Source organism: Ipomoea nil, unplaced genomic scaffold (assembly GCF_001879475.1).
Source record: "Ipomoea nil cultivar Tokyo-kokei standard unplaced genomic scaffold, Asagao_1.1 scaffold2360, whole genome shotgun sequence".
In the NCBI taxonomy this organism is placed as follows: Eukaryota; Viridiplantae; Streptophyta; class Magnoliopsida; order Solanales; family Convolvulaceae; genus Ipomoea; species Ipomoea nil.
The window spans coordinates 1535546-1555756 of NW_017618788.1; the positions used below are offsets into that span (position 1 = coordinate 1535546).

Genomic DNA, 20211 nt, shown 5'->3' on the forward strand with positions numbered 1-20211 from the left:
CAGCTTGTGTTTATTGTGTTGGTGTGATCGAATAATTTATAATTGTACATGTGTTTTTACTGAAACTGGGGGCCAGTTTGGTGCCTGTAAATACGAGTTCCCGGCCGGAACATAGATTGAAAACGACATTGTTGGAGAAAGGGGGAAGGAACAGACATTGCACAGACAGGAGGTGTTAATGTTGATGTCAAATGTTTTGGTTGTAATTAGTCTCGGATTAATTGAGGTCAATGTTGCGCTAGTCAAGCGCCAGGGTGCCTAGGCGGTCGCTTAATAAAAAAAATTCACTCAAAAGTCAAAATGACGTTTTATGAAAAACCAATTAAAAATAAAAAGTTTCGGCCAACTTTACTAAGTTCAAAGCTGAGTTGGCTGACTCCATTTTTTTTTTGCCTTGGTTTAAAGGTGCTTAGCGCTTATGTGGCGGCTAGATTGATTTTTACAACACTGTAAAACAATTCTTTTCACGCAAAGTGTTTGCCGACTGAAAAAGCGAAAGCGAATCATGACGGATTTGAATGAAACTTGGAATTACACGATATAATAAAGGGACTTGGAACTACACGATATAATAAAGGGACTAATAAGTGATGGAAGAAATACTAAATTTACACCTTTCAAAAAGACGAAATTTCTCACCTTCAAAAACTTCACATTCCGGTCTGACGGGTAACTTTTCAGTTTCTTAAATGAGCAGACTAGCTAAAGAGTAATTTGTGTCGACATGAATGGAGATAGGAGAGGACACGTGGCGAAGGAAGGTTGATTGGGCCTCCATGTCCTGTCGTGTAGTGGTTATGCCATGCTGCTTGGTCTGCCCCCCACAGCATGCATGAATTCATATATGGAATTGAGTTGAATCCCTGACTATGGTCCCAACTCCCATTCCCCTAAGGTCCCATTTGCTTACTAATTTGAAGGTACACACCCCCCTACTCTAAGACCTATGCAAAGTTTTTCACATGGGTTCTCAATGTGTGTGTGTCTCTAGTTGTGATCATATGATTTAAACATTTGTCAAGCTGCACCACAGCCTATGGTCTGGTCTCTCCATAACTTTGCTCCATTCTTTCTCCTACATGTTTTTATGCCTCAGCTCGCTATGTGTTTGAAATATTCTTGTATATCCCGTGCTTATTATTGAATTACACGTTCTATGTTAACTAAACATTTAAATTGATTGATAATAACTTAGAGGCATATACTAAAACATGTTTAGTTCATGAAATAGGTTGAAAATGGAATAACGTTCCTGCGCATAAACCTATTTCATTGTTTGTCTTGACCTTTTTGTCTTGGGAGTGAGTTACTCCCATCACAGGGGAATAGTATTGCTAGGGGGCCCTAGTATTAACTATTCCCATGCTTTGGCTAATAACTTTTGTATTATAATGTCCAAAATACCCTTCACACACACACACACACAATATATATATATATATATATATATATATATATATATATATATATATATATATATATATATATAATCTGATTTTTATGCGGATGACTCCTCCCGTGCGGACGGACAAACATATCGAGACCGTTGGATGAGCTTAGATCAATGTTTAGAAATTAATAAAAATGAGAAAAACGCTATGACATTTTGATAATTTCAATGATATATGCTGGTACATTTAAATATGCTTGGTGGTGCTTTGAGTCTAATCCACCATCAAGTATTCTCGTGTGCATCACAGACTAAACCTTAGTGCTCCACAGAACAACCATTTGTGCACCACAGACCAACCTTTAGTGCACCACTCAATGGGGGTGTCAAACCCGTTGACCATGGGACATATCATCAACAAGTTCAATAGACCTGTTGAACAAACTCGTTGGTCCAACGATACTACTCAACAGGTTTATTGAGTCCATCATATTTTTTTTCCTTTTTGTAGGCCACTTGGTGGCGCACCACAAATCAGGGCTTAGTACACCACAGACCAGCATTTAATGTTGCACCACTGAAATATACATGGTGTAAAAATTACAAAATTGTCACTGCGTTTTTTTCCCTTTTCTTGATTTTCAGCCACTTAGTGGTACATCAGAGACCAATGCTTAGTGCATCATAGACAAAAGCTTAGTGCACCACTGACTAACACTTCGTGCACCACATAAATATACATGGTGCACAAAATTATAAAAATACCACTGTCATTTTTCACCTTTTCATTAATTTTCAATCGTTGATCTAAGCTCATCCAATGGTTCAAAATTGACCGCATGTTTGCAAGTGAGGAAGCTACCACAGTCCACATATATATGATCTTATATATGGGATGGTTCACATGCGAAGAGTGTCCCAAATGAAAGATGAACTGAGCCATGCATTGATCAAATCTAGATCAACAGATCAAATCAATGAAAATTTAAAAAAAAAAAAAAAACGCGCTTCTTGAGTACTGGATGCATTCTCCTCATACCATTGTTGAACCGATGCACCTTAACGCACCTTAAGTGTTGAATTGGCGCACCTTAAGTGTTAAAATAGAGCAAATTAAGTGTTAAAATGACGCACATTAAGTGTTAAAATGGTGCATCTTAAGAGTTAAAATGGTGCATTTTCAATGTTAAAAATGACACATTAATTGTTAAAATGGCGCATGTTAAGTTTTAAAATGACGCACCTTAAGTGTTAAAATGACGCACCTTAAGTGTAGAACTGACGCACTTAAGTGTAGAGCTGACGCACCTTAAGTGTCAAAATAACACGCTTAAGTGTTAAAATGACGCATCTTAAGCTTTGAAAATACGCACCAAAGCTTTACAATTACGCATCTTAAGTTTTCAAGTGTAGAACTTACGCACCTCAAGTGTTAAAACAGCGCACCTTAAGTGTTAAAATGACAAACCTTAACCTTTCAATAATACGTAAAATTACCATAATGTCACTGTACGTTTTTTAAATTTATGTTCATTTTGGGCTGTTGATTTTGACAAGACCAATGGCTAAGATTAATTTGTATGTTTCACTTGGGAGAGTTTCGCACGTGATCCCTTGTCTATATATATATATATATATATATATATATATATATATATCCAAAGTGGAGATATGGTCTTAATGTACCAAAGTCATATGAATTCCTTTTCTCCCTGACAAATCAAAACATATCCAAATAAATAATGTTACTTAACTGTATGAACTATATAATATATTATATGTACTATTTGATATGAATATATCTAATTAACTCACGTATAGTTCATCAATTCTTTTGTTGGAATAAAGAGTTTAGAATAGTAGTTTTAGAGAGTGAATTTCACCAGAGGTTAATTGTCTTTGGTAGTAATTTCAAATTTAGTATGAGATTATTATTTTCGTCATTTAATATCCTAGACTATTATTTTTTAAACACTTTTAGTTCTTCTTATGACTATTCCTATTTTTAGTGATGACATTATTGTCTGTTCATATTTTCTTTTGTTATTTTTCTGGTTCCAACCGGTTTAATTGGTTTAGAACTTTAGGTAGCATATGATTTTTAGTAACCATATTTTTCAACTGGTTTTTAGTAAAGTCCTAAACCAATTAAACCGGTTGAAACCAAAAAAATAACAAAAGAAAAATATGAAGAGACAAAAATGTCCTTACTAAAAATATGAAAAGTCATGAGAAGGACTAAAACTGTCCAAAAAATAATAGTCTGGGATGTTAAATGGCAAAATGATAGTTTGAGACTAAATTTGGAATTGCCACCAAAGACAATGAACCTCTGGTGGAATTAACTCTTATATTCTTATGTAAAGAAAATCAAACAAGACGGACCAAATGTTCACAATTTATCTTTTAAAAATTCACAATTTGTATACTACGAACACACAATGTTAACATATATGTAATCAACTACATTGTTTTATATTCACAAGTTCCTTTCAAATACAGTAGTCACACAATATTAACAGATTAAGATTTGATGACCTTGTATTGTATTTACAAATTTCCCATGTTTTGACATAAACACACAATTTATATTCTAAAAGTTCACAATTTCAATGTTAAAAGTATACAATTTATACGTCGTTTAGGACCAGAGTCCACCTTGCAATATGTGTAGTCTCTGGTCCATTGTATAACAACTCATGAGAAAGACCCCCATCTCCATTTGTTCGAAAGGCTATTATTAGTGGATCATTGAATAGAGATTAAACGTGATTTGTGAGACACATTCAATGTGAAGTCAGTTTTTGTTCAAACTAAATAATCACATCTTTGTCAAGCACCTTGTGCTCAGATGACGTGATTCTCTTATATGAGAAGTCATGAGATTAAGCCTCAGTAGGGGTGATGTTAACTCTTTTGTGCTTCAACAAGTTGAAAAAGTCTAAATTAACAGATATTACAATGTAATAGAGTAACTTTAAAAAAAAAAAAATCACATCTTTTGCCATCCACATGCTCATCTTTATTAACCTTGGGCTTTATACCTTTGATGGAACTCCAAATGTCATTTGCTCCCTTATGAATTATGATGGCATATATATGTGATTAAGATGACGCGAACTTGTTTCATATAGTTGTTTTACACTTTTGCTCATTTTTATTATATTGTGTTGTACATTCCAAAATTTTTTATTGTGTTGTAAAAAAAAAAAAAAAAAAAAAAAACGACTTGAAAGATAATTACATGTTAATTACCGGAGTATTAAATTACATATATATATATATATATATATATATATATATATATATATATATATATATATATATAATTTTGTACAAATTCGAACATGACATTTATCGTCTAAAATGCAGTGTTAAATGCACATTATAAAATGAAAAAAAAGTCAATCAAGAAAGCCATCCAATTTTATTTTTTTGAATGCTACTGGCTCTATTACATTGTAATATCTGTACTGGCTCTATTACATTGTAATATCTGTTCATATACTTTCTCAACCTACTGAAACACAAAACACAAAAAACCAATAACGCCTCCACTTTCTTAATCTACCGAAACACAAAGAACCAATAAGGCCTCCACTGAGGCTCAAACTCACAACCTTCCAAATAGAAGTCCAACCCAAGTACCATTAGACCACATAGTCCTAGTCATCCAATTTTATTTTATTTCATATAATTTATTGTCGGATTAATCTGGTATTCTCAGCCAAGGTTCCTTGACATACAAAGGTATCCTGCTCATACAAATAACACTATGCATAGTAACATAATTTTCTTATTTTTCTCAAATAAACAATACACTATTATCAATAATATCAGAAAATGAGATGAGATCTCCGATCCATCAATAATATTTCAACAATACATACACACATGCATGTGTATTTTTTTTTTTTTATGCTAATAAAGGCATATATACATTTTACTTTAAATATTGTACACTTTAATTTTATTAGACAAAATTATCTCTACTATATTTTTTGTTAGACAAAACTACCCTTACACTGTTATAACGTAACTCCGTTAGCTAGTATTTAATTCTAACATTGATAATTCCATCATTATTACCATACACCTATACGGCTATACCTATATATCATATCTTTTTCCTATTCTTTAATTATTATTTTATTAAAAATATTATATAATTAATTTATTTGTAGAATATATTGTTTTTTTAAAGGATTTAATTGTAGAATATATTTTAGTTAAATTTCTATTAATGGTAAATTATATATGTTTGTGTATTTAGTACATATTTTATTTGTGTATATATACCAATATATGTGAGTACTAGCTTAGTATTATAGATATTTTATTTATTTATATATACATATTTTAAAAATAGAGTATAAAACTTATCAAAATTGTTTACATTATTATTAAACAAAATATAATTATTTTGTTCTCTCCCTGCCTCTCTCTCTCTCCTCTATAATTTTGAAATATGATGATTAAAATTTACTACCATTAAGGAAGTGTAAAATATAATTTAAACTAAAATTTTAATTATTTTTATTTATCAATATTTTAATATTAGACATGAATTTTCATGGATAATGCGTATAAAATGCTAGTGTGTGTGTGAATGTGTGGTCTAATTGTGGCGGTTGATTTTGTGAGATTGATGATTATTATTTTTTTTGATATATTAATTATTTGGCAATTTTTTAAAGTTGGAGGCATTTTGAATATTTGTTATCATATTTCATTATAAGTGGTGCTTTTAATTAATAATTTTTCGTTCTGTTAGCATTGTAACCGTGTCACGACTTTGCTCTCTTTTCCCGTTCGTTTCCGGCGTGCAACCCCGTGTTGTGCATATCATAGGATATTGGGATATCCATCTTAGGATGTGGGGTTGTGCTTGAATGAACAATCAAGAGTTATCGATGCACAATATTCGTACGAATGCACGATCAAAGTAATATGAATGCACAACATGGACCAAGCTAATGTGCGTTAGCAATGCACGGCATTCTGTATAGCAATGCACGGCATTCTGTATAGCAATGCACGGAATTCTGTATGGGAATGCACAGCAGAGGCTAAGCCAACAATCAAATACTACTCTACGGCATATCAACGGACAACGGGTTCAAATATATATATATATATATATATATATATATATATATATATATATATATATATAGTAAAATCTAGATGTTAAGATTGAAGGATAATATATTGTTGGAGTAGCTAGATAGAATAGAATTACGAGAAGAAGATTAAGAAGCCATGCAGGAAATTAAATCTAGCTACATATAAGCTAGCCAGAAGATTATGAATGCTAGCTTGTCATCTGTTCCAGTAGTTCTGCAACGTAACTGGAGATAGCTAGCTTAATTGTTAGTATGTATTACATTTGGGTTGCAGATGATTGATTAAGGAAGCTAAGTTTGAAAGCGAGCTTAGATAGATAGATAGATAGATAAAATGTAGGTTTGATATATGGGACCCAAAGTTGAATAAATTAAAGAAAGTGGAAGGAGATTGAGCGAGGTAGGGAGACATGGGAGGCCTGGAAGATCTTGGAATTTGTTTTCAAGGTCCGGCAGCCTAGCAACTCCATGTTCTCTTGCATTTAATGCTGCCTCCAATTTCTTCCTACTTATATTCACCCATCACCCAACCATCATCATCCTATTCAATTCCCAGCACCCTGCAATTCTTTCTGCACCTTATTTGTTATCACTATGCCTTTTCTTGTTTATCTTCTCCTCTTTCTTTCTCTGCATGCATGCGCTTCTCGACCACTCGGAATCAATCATTCCCAACATTATCTACTGCACCTCTCTCACAAGGTAATCAAATCCCAATTTCTTTTTTGAAACTCCGATCCATCCCCAAATTTATTATATACCTTATGACGTTTGCTCAAGTACAAGGGTTCAATTCGAACCCAACCCCAGCCAAGTTGGTCTGTTAGTTTGGTAACCATAAGGTTATAAGTTGAGTCTCAGTATTAACTGTCTTGGTTTGAGCTGGTCAACTGTAAACAATGAACCTAGCTAGGCTGGTTTATTTCTTTGTGATTCTAGCTTCCTGAATTGGGATCGCACCCTTGGAACTACTTTTTACTATTATGCTGATAGGTCATTCATTATATATATTAGCTTGGACTAACAGTATTAGGTTTCGTGCAGGCTGTAAAGCTTCCAATAAAGGAGGAATTTCACATGGCAGAAATTTTCCAGGCCAAAAATGAACAAGTTTTGCAAGAGAAACTCAACTTTAGGGTAATTAAACTCTTAGCTCTCTCTCTCTCTCGATCTCTATGGGAGTCAAATACAGTATCCCCACCACGTGCAATAAGAGAAATTAAGGCCAACTGATCAAATAAATGATAAGCTCAACATGATATATCATGCATCCAAATATACTTGCCTAGAAATTTTTTTGCATGCCATGAACAATCCAAGAGGATAGTCTTTAATTTTAACACTTTTTCTTAATTTGCGCCATGTTTATAGCGAGTTTTCATTGCAAATCACAGATTTTCTAGGACTGGAAATAACCGAGAGAAAATGAGTCTTAGATTACAACAAAAGTGCAAAATGAAAATGAACTAATTAAGATGCATGCTATCTGCTAAGAATGCAAGAGTGAGAGTAGTTAATTAGTGTGCCATTATTCGGAGCGTATGATTAATCTGATATTGAAATTATATATAATATACTTAATAAATTATGTATTTATAATGTTTCAAAAGATAACACATTGACCAATGATCATGTATAACAGGTTTTATTCTTTATTTTCAGGACTCAAAAAGTCAAGCACGGTCAATCTTAGAATCTCCGGGGACACATAACACAGAAGAAACAGTGAAATCTAACGAAGATGAACCGGTGGAAGACGTTGTAGTTATGGACTATGCACAACCCCATCGCAAGACACCCATCCACAACAAAGCACCATAGAACTACACTTTCTCTGGGCTGTTCTGTTCTTGTCTGATCTTATACGGAGTAGTATATAATATTTTCCTTTTCACTTTTGAATGGATAAAAGGGATGATGAAAACCCTAGAAATTAATGGATTAGGTTAATACAAAAGAAGCTAAGATCGAGTGATGTTACATAATTTATGTTGTGCAAGAAAGAAAGAGAGAGAGAGAGAGAAGAAATGGTAGCATGCAAAGCGATCGATCACGTGTTTATTAAATGCACATGAAACAAGTTGTGGGAAGTGTCGACTGTGGAATGATGGTCCCTCATATCATGATGTGTTGTTTGTATCAAATTTAATTTGCTGTGAATAAAACAGTAGCATTATTATACATATGTATCTGCTACGACCGGGTGTGGTGTGGTGTGTTTGTCTGTTTTGCTTTTATTGCGTTTCAGTTAGGTTAGTTGTTCTGTTTGAATACAGACCATTATATATATTGATGTCACTCTCACTCTCTCCATCTGCACTTTTCTGTTGTTCTTGTTTTGTAAATAAAAATGCTTTTGTGAGTGTAAATTTGGCTTTACATATATAAACAGATTTGATAGGCATTGTTGAGTTCATCTCTCAATCACATCTAGTTACATATATGTAATTATTGTTTGTTAAAGTTAGACCCTTTAAAGTGGGCCGCCGGTGAAGCATGCAGGGCCTGTCAAAGCCTGTGGGCCATGCATGGTCAAATTTTTAAAAAACACAGATATATGGATTTGGGTTCTTGTATCAACGGTGCTTCCCGTGCGGTCGGTGCAGATTACACCATTATGTATATATAAATGCATCATACAGTGTTCGAAAATACATCAGAATAAAATACCACAAAATGTACTACACACCCAAAAAATACACCATACATATAGGGACGGAGCCAGAAAAATACTTGAGCGGGGGCGAAGTTTAAATGACAGTTAGCAATATCAATTACGAAATATCAAACAATCATAATAAGGTTAAAATATAAAATATATTATAAATTACAATAGAAATTTTTTGATAGATTAAACGATAGTTAGAATCAGAGCAAAAAAGTATACTTGAGTGAGGTAAAAATGTAAAATAATTTGAATAAAATGAAGCATAATATAAACTCTACATTAATTAAATGATTCATAAAAAGTCGACTAAAAGAGCATTTAATTTGTTAATTAAATGATTCATAAAAGTAGGCTAAAAAATATTTATCTTGAGAAGGAATGAAAGATATAAAATAAATAAGTGAAGATAGAAAAGTGTTTCTAATGAGATTCGAACCTATAACCATACACTTTTTTAAAAATTAAATTTAAAGCTCAAACAACTAAGCTACTCTAACTATTAATAAATCAAACATAAATATAAATTTTATATACTCCCTCTGTCCCATTTTGTTTGTCTTACTTTCCTTTTTAGTTTGTCCCAAAATGTTGTCCACTTTCCAAAATTGAACATCACCATCATTCTACTTTTTCCCAAATTATCCTTATGACTTTTGCTTTTATTTCCAAAAGTGAAAAAGTGAAAGGCATAATTGGAAAATACATAACATTTACTTTAATTCCTTAAAAAGCGTGCAAAAAGTAAATGAGACAACCAATTCGGGACGGAGGGAGTAACATTTAATGCTATATATGTCGATATATACATACATATATATAAAGGGGTGAGGTGGGGGAGTGGGGGCAGCTGCCCCCACTGCCCCCATACTGCCTCCGTCTATGCATACATAATGATGTATTTTTAGACAATTGAACATTTATGCATACATAATGGTGCAATCCGTACCAACGGCACAAAAAACACTGTTCACATACGAACACTATATATATATATATATATATATATATATATATATATATATATATATATATATATATATATATATATATATATATATATATATATATATATATATATATATATATATATATAATCAGAGTGAGAACCTGTAGACAAATCCATACCATTGATCTAGTAGATCTAAGAGTTCAAAATAAATAAAAATTTGTAATATTTATGAAAATGGCCTCGCTCATTTTAAAAATTTGTAATATGTACAAAAATGACCCGATCAATTTTTACTTTTTTTTTTTTTTTGAATACTACTCAATCATAGAGATGGCAACCCCGTCCCCATCCCCGACGGGAAATTGAAAATAATCCCCATCCACGTCCCCGCGGGAAATTAGGCGGGGACGGGAACCGTCCCCTTTCAACTCTTAGTCAGATATTTAAATTATTATAATTTTTAATTTTAAAAACTAAACTTAAGTACTAATTTTAAAAATTATATATATATATATATATATATATATATATATATATATATATATATGTATGTATATATATATATATGTATACATATATATACATACATACATATATATATATATATATATATATATATATATATATATATATATATATATATATATATATATATACATACATATATATATATATATATATATATACATATATATATATATATATATATATACATATATATATATATATATATATACATATATATATATATATATATATATACATATATATATATATATATACATATATATATATATATATATATATATATATATATATATATATATGTATCTGTGTGTGTGTGTGATCCCCGTCCATGTCGGGGCGGGGATGGGGGATTCTCGTCGAGGACGGGACAAATTGTCATCCCTACTTTTCTCAACCTACTGAAGTATAAATAGTCAATATTGTCCTCATTGGGGCTTAAACCCATGATCTCCCATTTGAAAGAGTCAATGCGACTAGACCACAAAGTCGTTGGCTGCTCAATTTTTACTTGATTTCGCATCCATAAGATCTTGCAAATCAATGGTTTGTATTTGTCCACAAGTTCTCATCTGAGAAGTGGTTCCCTTATGATTAAAATCTCTCTCTCACAGACACACAAATATACACACTAGGAAGCTCTATGGGCCCACCAAATCCGCCATTTGGCAGGACATGATATAAAACTTAGAGCCTGTTAAGCTAAACTCATTTTTTACGACTCTAGTTTGAGCAGAGTTTTACTAAATGTGCTTTTAATTTTTACTGCCTCAATTTACTCACTGATGTGACAAGCATGAATTGATAGATCATTTTTTTTTAAATGTGACCCTAGTATAAGTGTCTAAATCAAAATTTTAAAATTTGAATGTGAGAGTAAAAGTTGGGAAGAGAGAATGAGAATGAAAGTCATACACATTGTTTGGTTGAGAAATTTTTAAAACACTATCTAAGATTTGATTACCCAATAAGGCTATCCCCAATAGGGGAATTTTACACAGATTTTAAGAAAAAAATGATGTGTTGGAGGAGAGGGGAGAGAGAGGGATTGTTAGGACTCTAGTATTAGTAGTCTAGTAGAACTCTTTATACTTGTCTTCTATCTCTTCTATATTAGTATTGTACAGACTATTATTCGTTTCAGTTAATCAATACACTCCTCATCTGGTATCATATCTAGGTTTCTTTCCATGCCAGCTTTGGGTAGGAATGACGATGGATCTGTTCGTGATTCTTCTGAACCGACCGTCTCCGAGGTTGCCTCCACCCCCATTTATCCATCTCCGAGCTTGTCCAGTGCTCATCACTTTGTGTCGATCAAGCTCACCGCTCACAATTATCTGTTCTGGCGTACCCAGATGCTCCCGTTCCTCGAAGGTCAGGGGGTGTTGGGATTTGTTGATGGCTCGGTGGAATGTTCCGGTGGCCGCCTCGCCGGAGTCATCGACGGCGGATAGCGGCAGTGCTGCCTCGGCAGTAGCGTCGCCGATGGTGCAGTGGCGCCGGCAGGACAAGGCTGTCCTGTCTCTCTTGATCTCGTCCCTGTCGGACGAGATGCTCCCGTTGGCGGTGGGCCGGCCGACGTCGCATGAGTTGTGGTTGGCGATTGAGCAAGAGCTCGGCTTGGCAACGCGGTCTCGCGCGGTTCGTCTGCTCAGTGAGCTGCAGCGTTTGTCGCAGGGAGCCTCTTCGGTTTCTGATTATTTGAATCGGGCGTGGATTTTGGTGGAAGATTTGGCCCTTGCTGGGCGTCCGGTTCCTCTTGATGAGCAGAATATTTATGTCTTTCGTGGACTGCGATCGGATCTTCGCCCGCTTGTTGCTCCGTTGACTCGTGGTGACCCGGTAACTCTCTCGGATCTTTCCGATTATTTAATTTCTCAAGAATATATCTGCGCAGGTGATGGTACGGTTGGTGCGCCGGCTACCTTGACCGTCTATCATGGTGGCCGAGGCGATCGTGGCGGAGGCCGGTTCTCCCGAGGTGGCTCGGGCAGTGGGGGTTCCGGCGGCAGTGGTTCGGGCAGCGGCAGTCCGGGCAGTGACGGGGTCGTGGTCGCGGCGGCCGGGGCCGTGGCCGTGGTCGCTCGGATGTGCGTTGTCAGATTTGTGACACGATTGGGCACTCGGCGGTGAATTGTTGGCGCCGTTATTCTGCGTCGTCCGGTCCTCAGGCTAATGTGGTTTTTTCTGGTAGTGAGGGTGGTTCAGTTGACTCTCACCAGTGGTTTCCTGATACGGGGGCTACTAATCATGCCACCCCTGATTCCTCTCAGTTGATGTCCTCGGCAGGTTATGACGGTTCGGACACTCTTCGAGTCGGCAATGGTGAAGGTATGCCTATTTTTAGTGTTGGGTCTACTTTGATAGCCTCGTCTTCTAGGGTGTTTCGTTTAGATGATGTATTGCATGTTCCTGGTTTGTCTTCCTCTTTGATCTCTGTTCAACGCTTTGCTAAAGATAATCGTGTCTTTTTTTAGTTTCATCCTGACTGTTTTCTTGTGAAGGATCTCTTGACCAGGGAGGTGGTTTTTAAGGGGGGAACTTCTGGTGGCTTATACTCCTGGCCTGCGTCTTCTGCTCGTTCTATTGCTTATGTTGCTGCGCGTGCTTCGTCTTCTACGTGGCACAAGCGGCTTGGTCACCCTCATACTCGGGTTCTTCGTCAGATTTTGCAGTCTTCTGGTGTTAGCAGTTTTAATTCTAGTGATTTATCTCGTTTGTGTTCTTCGTGTCAGTTAGGGAAGTCATCCCGTTTTCCTTTGCCTCGTGTTGACACTAAAACTACTCGTGTATTAGAATTGGTTTATAATGATATTTGGGGCCCTGCGCCTGTGCACTCTGTGAATGGTTTTCGTTACTTTGTTCTGTTTGTGGATGACTTTACCCGTTTTATTTGGTTTTATCCGATGCGCTTAAAACGATATATATTCCATATTTGAACGGTTTCGGTCACTTGTTGAGCGCTCGTTTTCTCAGAAAATACTTTCTATTCAGTCGGATTTAGGGGGAGAGTACAAAAAGCTTCACTCTACCTTTGAGTCTCTTGGCATTCGTCACAGGCAGTCCTGTGCATACACGCATGAACAGAATGGGCGGGTAGAACGCCGTAATCGGCACATAGTTGAGACTGGTTTGGCCCTGATGGCTCAGGCGTCTATTCCATCTCGTTACTGGGACTATGCGTTTGAGATTGCTGTATACTTGATTAATAAAATGCCTACCAGTGTCTTAAACAATGAGTCTCCTCACTCTCGTTTGCACAGGTCTCCTCCGTCCTATTCCTTTTTGCGTGTCTTTGGGTGCTTGTGTTTTCCTTTATTACGTCCCTATAACTGTAATAAATTGGAGTATCGTTCCTCTCCTTGTGTGTTTTTAGGATATCCTGACTCTTTTCGTGGCTATCGTTGTCTGAATCCTGTCACTAATAAGGTCTTTATCTGTCGCCATGTGCGATTCGATGAGTCCGTTTTTCCTTTTGCTGGATTTGTTTCTTCGCAGGTGGTGTCTCGGCCTCCAGTGGTGCCGTGGGGTGTTGCCCCCATCGTGCCTGTCTCTTCTTCGGTTGCGGAGCCTGTAGGTGATACACCGGTTCCGGGTATGTCCTCTGGTCCGGTTGACTCTGTCTCCACTGAACGGACCGTTTCGGCCGTCCCTAAGGCTCGTGGCCGACCTCGTGGTAGTAAGAACAAGGTGGCGGGTCCGCCCTCTCATGTTATGGCAACGAGGAGTCGGGGCCCGCAGCAGCATGTGGCTCTCGTTTCTGCTACTACAACTTCCGAGCCGACATGTTACTCTCAGGCTGTGGCGCATCCGGAATGGCGTGAGGCCATGGATGCTGAGTTTAATGCTCTACTGCAAAACCCTCCAGGTATGAATGTCGTGGGTTGCAAGTGGGTGTTTCGGGTGAAACGGAATGCTGATGGGTTTATTGAGCGACATAAGGCTCGTCTGGTGGCCAAAGGTTTTAACCAGGTCGCTGGTAAGGATTTCTTTGAGACTTTCAGTCCGGTGGTCAAGCCAACCACGGTCCGTTTTCTTCTGTCACCTGCTCACTCCCGTGGTTGGTCCATTCGTCAGTTGGATGTCCACAACGCTTTTCTGAACGGTAACCTGGCGGAGACAGTGTATATGCGTCAGCCGCCTGGTTATGAGGATAAGTCTGTCCCTGATTATGTTTGCCATCTACAGCGTTCCTTGTATGGACTGAAGCAGGCCCTTTGTGCCTGGTTTACCCGGTTGCATGACTTTCTTACTTCTGTTGGCTTTGTTCCGTCCAAGACTGACGTTTCCTTGTTTATATATTCTGTCAGTGGTGTGCAACTTTATTTTCTCGTGTATGTGGATGACATTTTAGTCATGGGATCGGACTCGAGCCATGTTGATGGGCTTGTGGCTCAGCTTGCGCATACATTCAAGATTCGGGACATGGGACGCCCGTCTTTCTTTCTTGGTATTGAGACGCTGCCGCTATCTGATGGTATTCTTCTGTCTCAACGGCGTTATATACAGGATATTCTTAGACGTGCAGGAATGGTTGACTGCAAACTGGTTTCTACGCCTATTTCGGTGGCTCGGTCTGATGTTGATGATTCTACTCCGTTTGTTGATCCTACCCACTATCGTAGCATTGCGGGTGCACTTCAGTACCTGACGGTGACTAGGCCAGATTTGTCATATGCAGTTAACAGGCTTTGTCAACGCATGCAGTCGCCCACTACTGCTGACTGGGCTGTTATGAAACGTGTTCTGCGGTACGTGAAAGGCACTCTTGGTATGGGTCTCTGTATTCGCAAGTCGGAGTCTCTTGCGTTGCATGCGTTCTCGGATTCGGATTGGGCAGGTAATCCGGATAACCGAAAGTCTACAAGTGGGTTTGCAGTCTTTTTGGGGTCCAATTTAGTTGCTTGGTCTTGTCGGAAGCAGCGGACAGTGGCGCGGTCCTCTACTGAGGCCGAATATAAGGCGCTGGCTGATGTGGCAGCGGAGGTCACGTGGTTGGTTTCTTTGCTACGCGAAATTGGCTTTCCCCCAGACTCTGCGCCGGGGCTGTGGTGTGATAATCTGGGGGCAACATACCTCTGTGCTAATCCGGTTTTTCATGCACGAACAAAGCATGTTGAAATTGATTATCACTTTGTTCGAGACAAGGTTGCCAAGAAGGAGTTGCAGGTTCATTTTATTTCCACGAAGGACCAGCTAGCTGATATTTTCACCAAGCTACTTGCATCTGCTCGGTTTTCATTGCTTCGGGACAAGCTCAATATTTCGAATGCTCCACCTTGAGTTTGAGGGGGAGTGTTAGGACTCTAGTATTAGTAGTCTAGTAGAACTCTTTATACTTGTCTTCTATCTCTTCTATATTAGTATTGTACAGACTATTATTCGTTTCAGTTAATCAATACAATCCTCATCGGGATGGTTGTTATTTTATTTAGGAGATTTTGTTAGGATTTTGGGGGGGGGGGGGGGGGGGGGGAGGGTTTTTATTTTCTATTTTTCCTTTTTTTTTTCCATTCATTTCTCTTTCCTAATCACACTTGCAAAATCTCCTCAAAATCCTATCACTATTGATGATGCCCTAATTAAAAAACTCATTACTTAATTTAAATAAGGATCATCCACTAATTAAGGCTTATCTCTCATCATTTCATTGCCTCTTCACTCATCTCTCCTCACTTCATCTTCATCACTGTATTGCTTACTCATCATCACTTTAAAGTGCCTTGATTTTTTTGCTTTTTGTATTTTTAAAAATTTTATTTTAATTATAAGGCTATAATAATCAAACATCAATACTAAAAGTCATTCCAATTTCACCATATTACTAAACTTGTAAAATACTTTTTCCAAAATTCGTTCAAATTACTAAATATTTAATTTCTATTCAAATTTCGATTCCCATATTAAAATCAAACACACCATAAATTTTCAACCAATTTTTAATCATCAAAACGTTTTGTTTCCCAATGGTGATGAGTTAAAGTTAATTTTGCATTAATTAATTATCATCATTGCAAATGTACCTTCTTAAAAAATTTTAAATTTGTACGGACTCTATTACAATGTAATATCCAAGAGCCAATAACGTCTCTATTGAGACTTGAACTCACAACCTCCCATATAAAAGTCTAACTCAAGTATCATTTGAGCACAAAGTGCTTGGCCCTGATTTACTATCTTTCGTTGGCAATTGAGTTAATTCTATTTTTTGTTCTAAATTTGTAGATGACAGTTTAATTTTAATCATTTTTATCAAAACATCTACATTTGGTCCTACTATTATTGTGGCATGACTTTTTTGGTCCTCCGTCAACAAAATCGTTCAAATATTGTTAAATACAAAGATATTTCGATCATTTTTATACAAAGTGAGTTGACCATGCTATATTTTATGTTTATTTTTTTAAAAAAATTCGTAATTGAAGACTGAAATGCCTTTATATTTAACGACATTAAAACTGTTTTGTTAATAAAGGAGCAATAATGATCATGCCACAATAATACTAGGATTAAATGTGAATGTTCTAATAAAAAATGACTAAAAATGAACTACTACCTATAAATCTAGGACAAAAATGAATTAACTCTCTGGCAATTTTAATTAGATTAACTAGAATTAATGTACATTCTTTTCCATGTTAATTTCGTGCCCATTATTAGCCCTATATATATCACGCGAGATGCACATAATGCAATTTATTTTTGTTTATACCTTTGAACTAATACTAGGAATACAATTGGATAGGGTAAATAACAACTTTGGTCCCATGATTATTAACTTAGTTGTGACAATGTGTATCTACAAGTTTAATGAATATCATCGGATGACTATCATTTTAAAGTCAATTTTGCTCATTTCTGATCTGTCATCCCTCCGACTCAAAACATTCCCGAATCTTAAAATTATAAGGTTATTTTTGTCTATCCAAGTATGCTAGGTCCTTTGGTTATCTCATCAGTAGTCCTTTTCCTCACATTGGTCGAGATGAATGAAAATAATCTTAAAATTTTGAGATTCCAAAATGTTTTAGTAACTGGATTGATCAAAATTAACATTGAAAGTTATTGGTCCTGGTAGGGTTATGGAGTGAGTCTAGAGGGGAGAAGGGGGAAGGGGGGAGGGGGGGGGGGGGGGTGTATATTTCACAAAGCCTAGGCATTCAAAAAAAAATATAACGTATTAAATATTTAAATGTAATATGGTTATAGTATTGTTACGATATTGTTTTTGTAAATTTTGTTATGAATTTATAATGATATATATTATTTTAATTAAATTTATTATTTTAGGTGTTATTTTTAGGATTTTAAATTTTAACTTAAAAGAGTTCGGTTAATCGATTAACCGAAAAAAATTTAGGTTCGATTAATTCGGTAACACAAATTTCGATTCGGTTAACGGTTAAATGTTTAAAAATTTCAGTTAAATCGGTTTGGTTAAAACGGTTCGGTTAACCGATTGAACACCCCTAATTATAAACATGAAGAATAAAGATTTATTCTTTCTCCAACTGGAAATCTTGGCTTTTGAATTTGGACGACCACCCGCCAGTGTACCCGCTGGTACGGGGCCGTCCCCTGGCGGGCAGACGGCGGGTGGTTGACCACCCGCCGTTCCGCCTGCTGGTACGGGCGGCGTGGTGTGTTGTTTTATCCCGTTTGGTGTTTCCCCGTGCCCCGTTGTGCTCTGTTTGGTGTTTATGAGTCTCGTACGATGTTTCGGGTACCGTTTGAAGAGTTGTGTGAAGTGGTTATTGTTGTGGTTGAACTTTGATTGTTGTTATTGTTGTGAATTGATTACCATTGTTGATTGAGTGTTGATGGTTGATGTAACACCCCCAATTTTACCATATTTTTAAAACTTAGTTGCAAGAGAAAAACAATCTAATAAACCATTAAACAAAAGCGAAAGCATGTCCATACGGGGGCATTATGCCACATCTTAAATACTAAAAGATGCACAGGCAGGAAAACTAAAGTATTCATCAAAGTCTACAGAGTCAAGGCACATAGGCCGCTCAAAACACAACGTCTAGACAAAGGATAAAACTATCTAAGCTCCAGTCTAGCGCTCTCGGTCTCTACTCAAAACCTGTAGAACAAGGAAAACATAACATGGGGATAACACCCGGTCAGCGAATATTGCTGGTAACCCATCAATACGCGTTAAATAACATATATAGGTAAGTATAAGTCAAAACCATTTTCAAAACGGAATACAGTATATATCATTTCAAAAGCCATAGAGAGAAGTCAACTTCAAAGACTCATTCACACTCTCAAAGGAAAGGAAATCGACATCCTTACAACAACAACAAGACAAGAAACGTGTAAAACAATACAACTCGAGATGCATTCTACTGATCACAAAGTAGAATACATCAAGACATGCTCATTAGCAAAGAATACACATTCACACATTGGCAACTACATGCCACAGTGACAACTACATGTCACAAGTTTCACAGTTCCAACCTTATGCCCTGTTCCAACCTTATGGCTACCCCCGGCCTTATTTCAGTTCCAACCATTACCTCCGAGTGCCACCCTGTACTTCTGAGTCCAACCTTATACCGCCAGGGACCGTCGTCCCCCCTCCAACATAGCCTCCAACATACCACCTACATATGAGTACACGAGGGTACTATTCATTTCATTCACACAACCACCTACATATGAGCCTACGCTCATGTAACACACCACCAATTTCAATCATAGTCACACAAGTCATCATCATTACCAAGAAGACTAAGGTTCCACAATAACCTTAATCAAGTATCAATCAAAGGGTACAATGATTACATACGTTCACATCATAGGAATCAATCAATGGATCACAACAAGGATATGAAACCTTACTCAACAATGAAGGATCACAATCCAACCCCAAACGATGGTCAACACAAGTTGCCAATCTCAATAGGAAAGAACAAACCGCACATACTAGCATTTCAACATCAAACTAGCATGCTTATCAAACGGGTAAACCAAAAGTAGTTCCATAGAACATACAAGACTCACAATAGTCCAAAGAATCACAAAGTCGGACACTTAGCACGATTCAAGACACCAAATCCTAACATGGATTCCTAACTCATCGTTCTAGACATACAAAACATCAAGAAGACTCACAAATGACCCAATAAAACATCATCGGGAGGTCAAAACATCAATACCGAGTCAAAAGAATCACGAGGAACAAATCCCTGCTAACCCACATACATGTTCCCCGTGGGTGGGGCCACGGGTGGACAACCACCCGTGCTTTCGCCTGCGGGTACCAAACCCACAGGGCACATGTACCCCGCGGGTGGGGCGGCGGGTGGTGCATTGCTCGCCGTTCCGCTCGCGGGTACACCCTGTACTCCAAAATAATCCCTTCGGGGATTTTCAACAACAAGTCCAAATTCAAGTCCAAAACACCCAAAATCTCACACAAAACAACAATATAACTTGAACCAAATAAATAGCCAAGCAATGGCATTCAAGAACCCTAAGAACAAGCTCTAAACATGCATTACCACAAGACAATGCATCAGATCTCACATTT

The 20211-nt window shown here is 36.8% G+C and overlaps 1 protein-coding gene across 1 annotated transcript; it reads left to right on the forward strand.

Annotated features, from left to right (window-relative positions):
• The first annotated feature begins 7045 nt into the window (after positions 1-7045).
• On the forward strand, positions 7046-8697 carry LOC109152069. Its single transcript, XM_019299646.1, has 3 exons — positions 7046-7218; positions 7561-7653; positions 8179-8697. The coding sequence occupies exons 1-3, from the start codon at positions 7111-7113 to the stop codon at positions 8335-8337; spliced, it is 360 nt and encodes a 119-aa protein (XP_019155191.1). The 5' UTR covers positions 7046-7110; the 3' UTR covers positions 8338-8697.
• Positions 8698-20211: the final 11514 nt, after the last annotated feature.

Bases quoted from the DNA above. Each gene is read 5' to 3' on its own strand.
- LOC109152069 (XM_019299646.1), top strand. From the start codon at position 7,111: ATGCCTTTTCTTGTTTATCTTCTCCTCTTTCTTTCTCTGCATGCATGC. The intron at 7,219-7,560 runs GTAATCAAATCC...GGTTTCGTGCAG, and splicing joins TACTGCACCTCTCTCACAAG to GCTGTAAAGCTTCCAATAAA. The intron at 7,654-8,178 runs GTAATTAAACTC...CTTTATTTTCAG, and splicing joins AAGAGAAACTCAACTTTAGG to GACTCAAAAAGTCAAGCACG.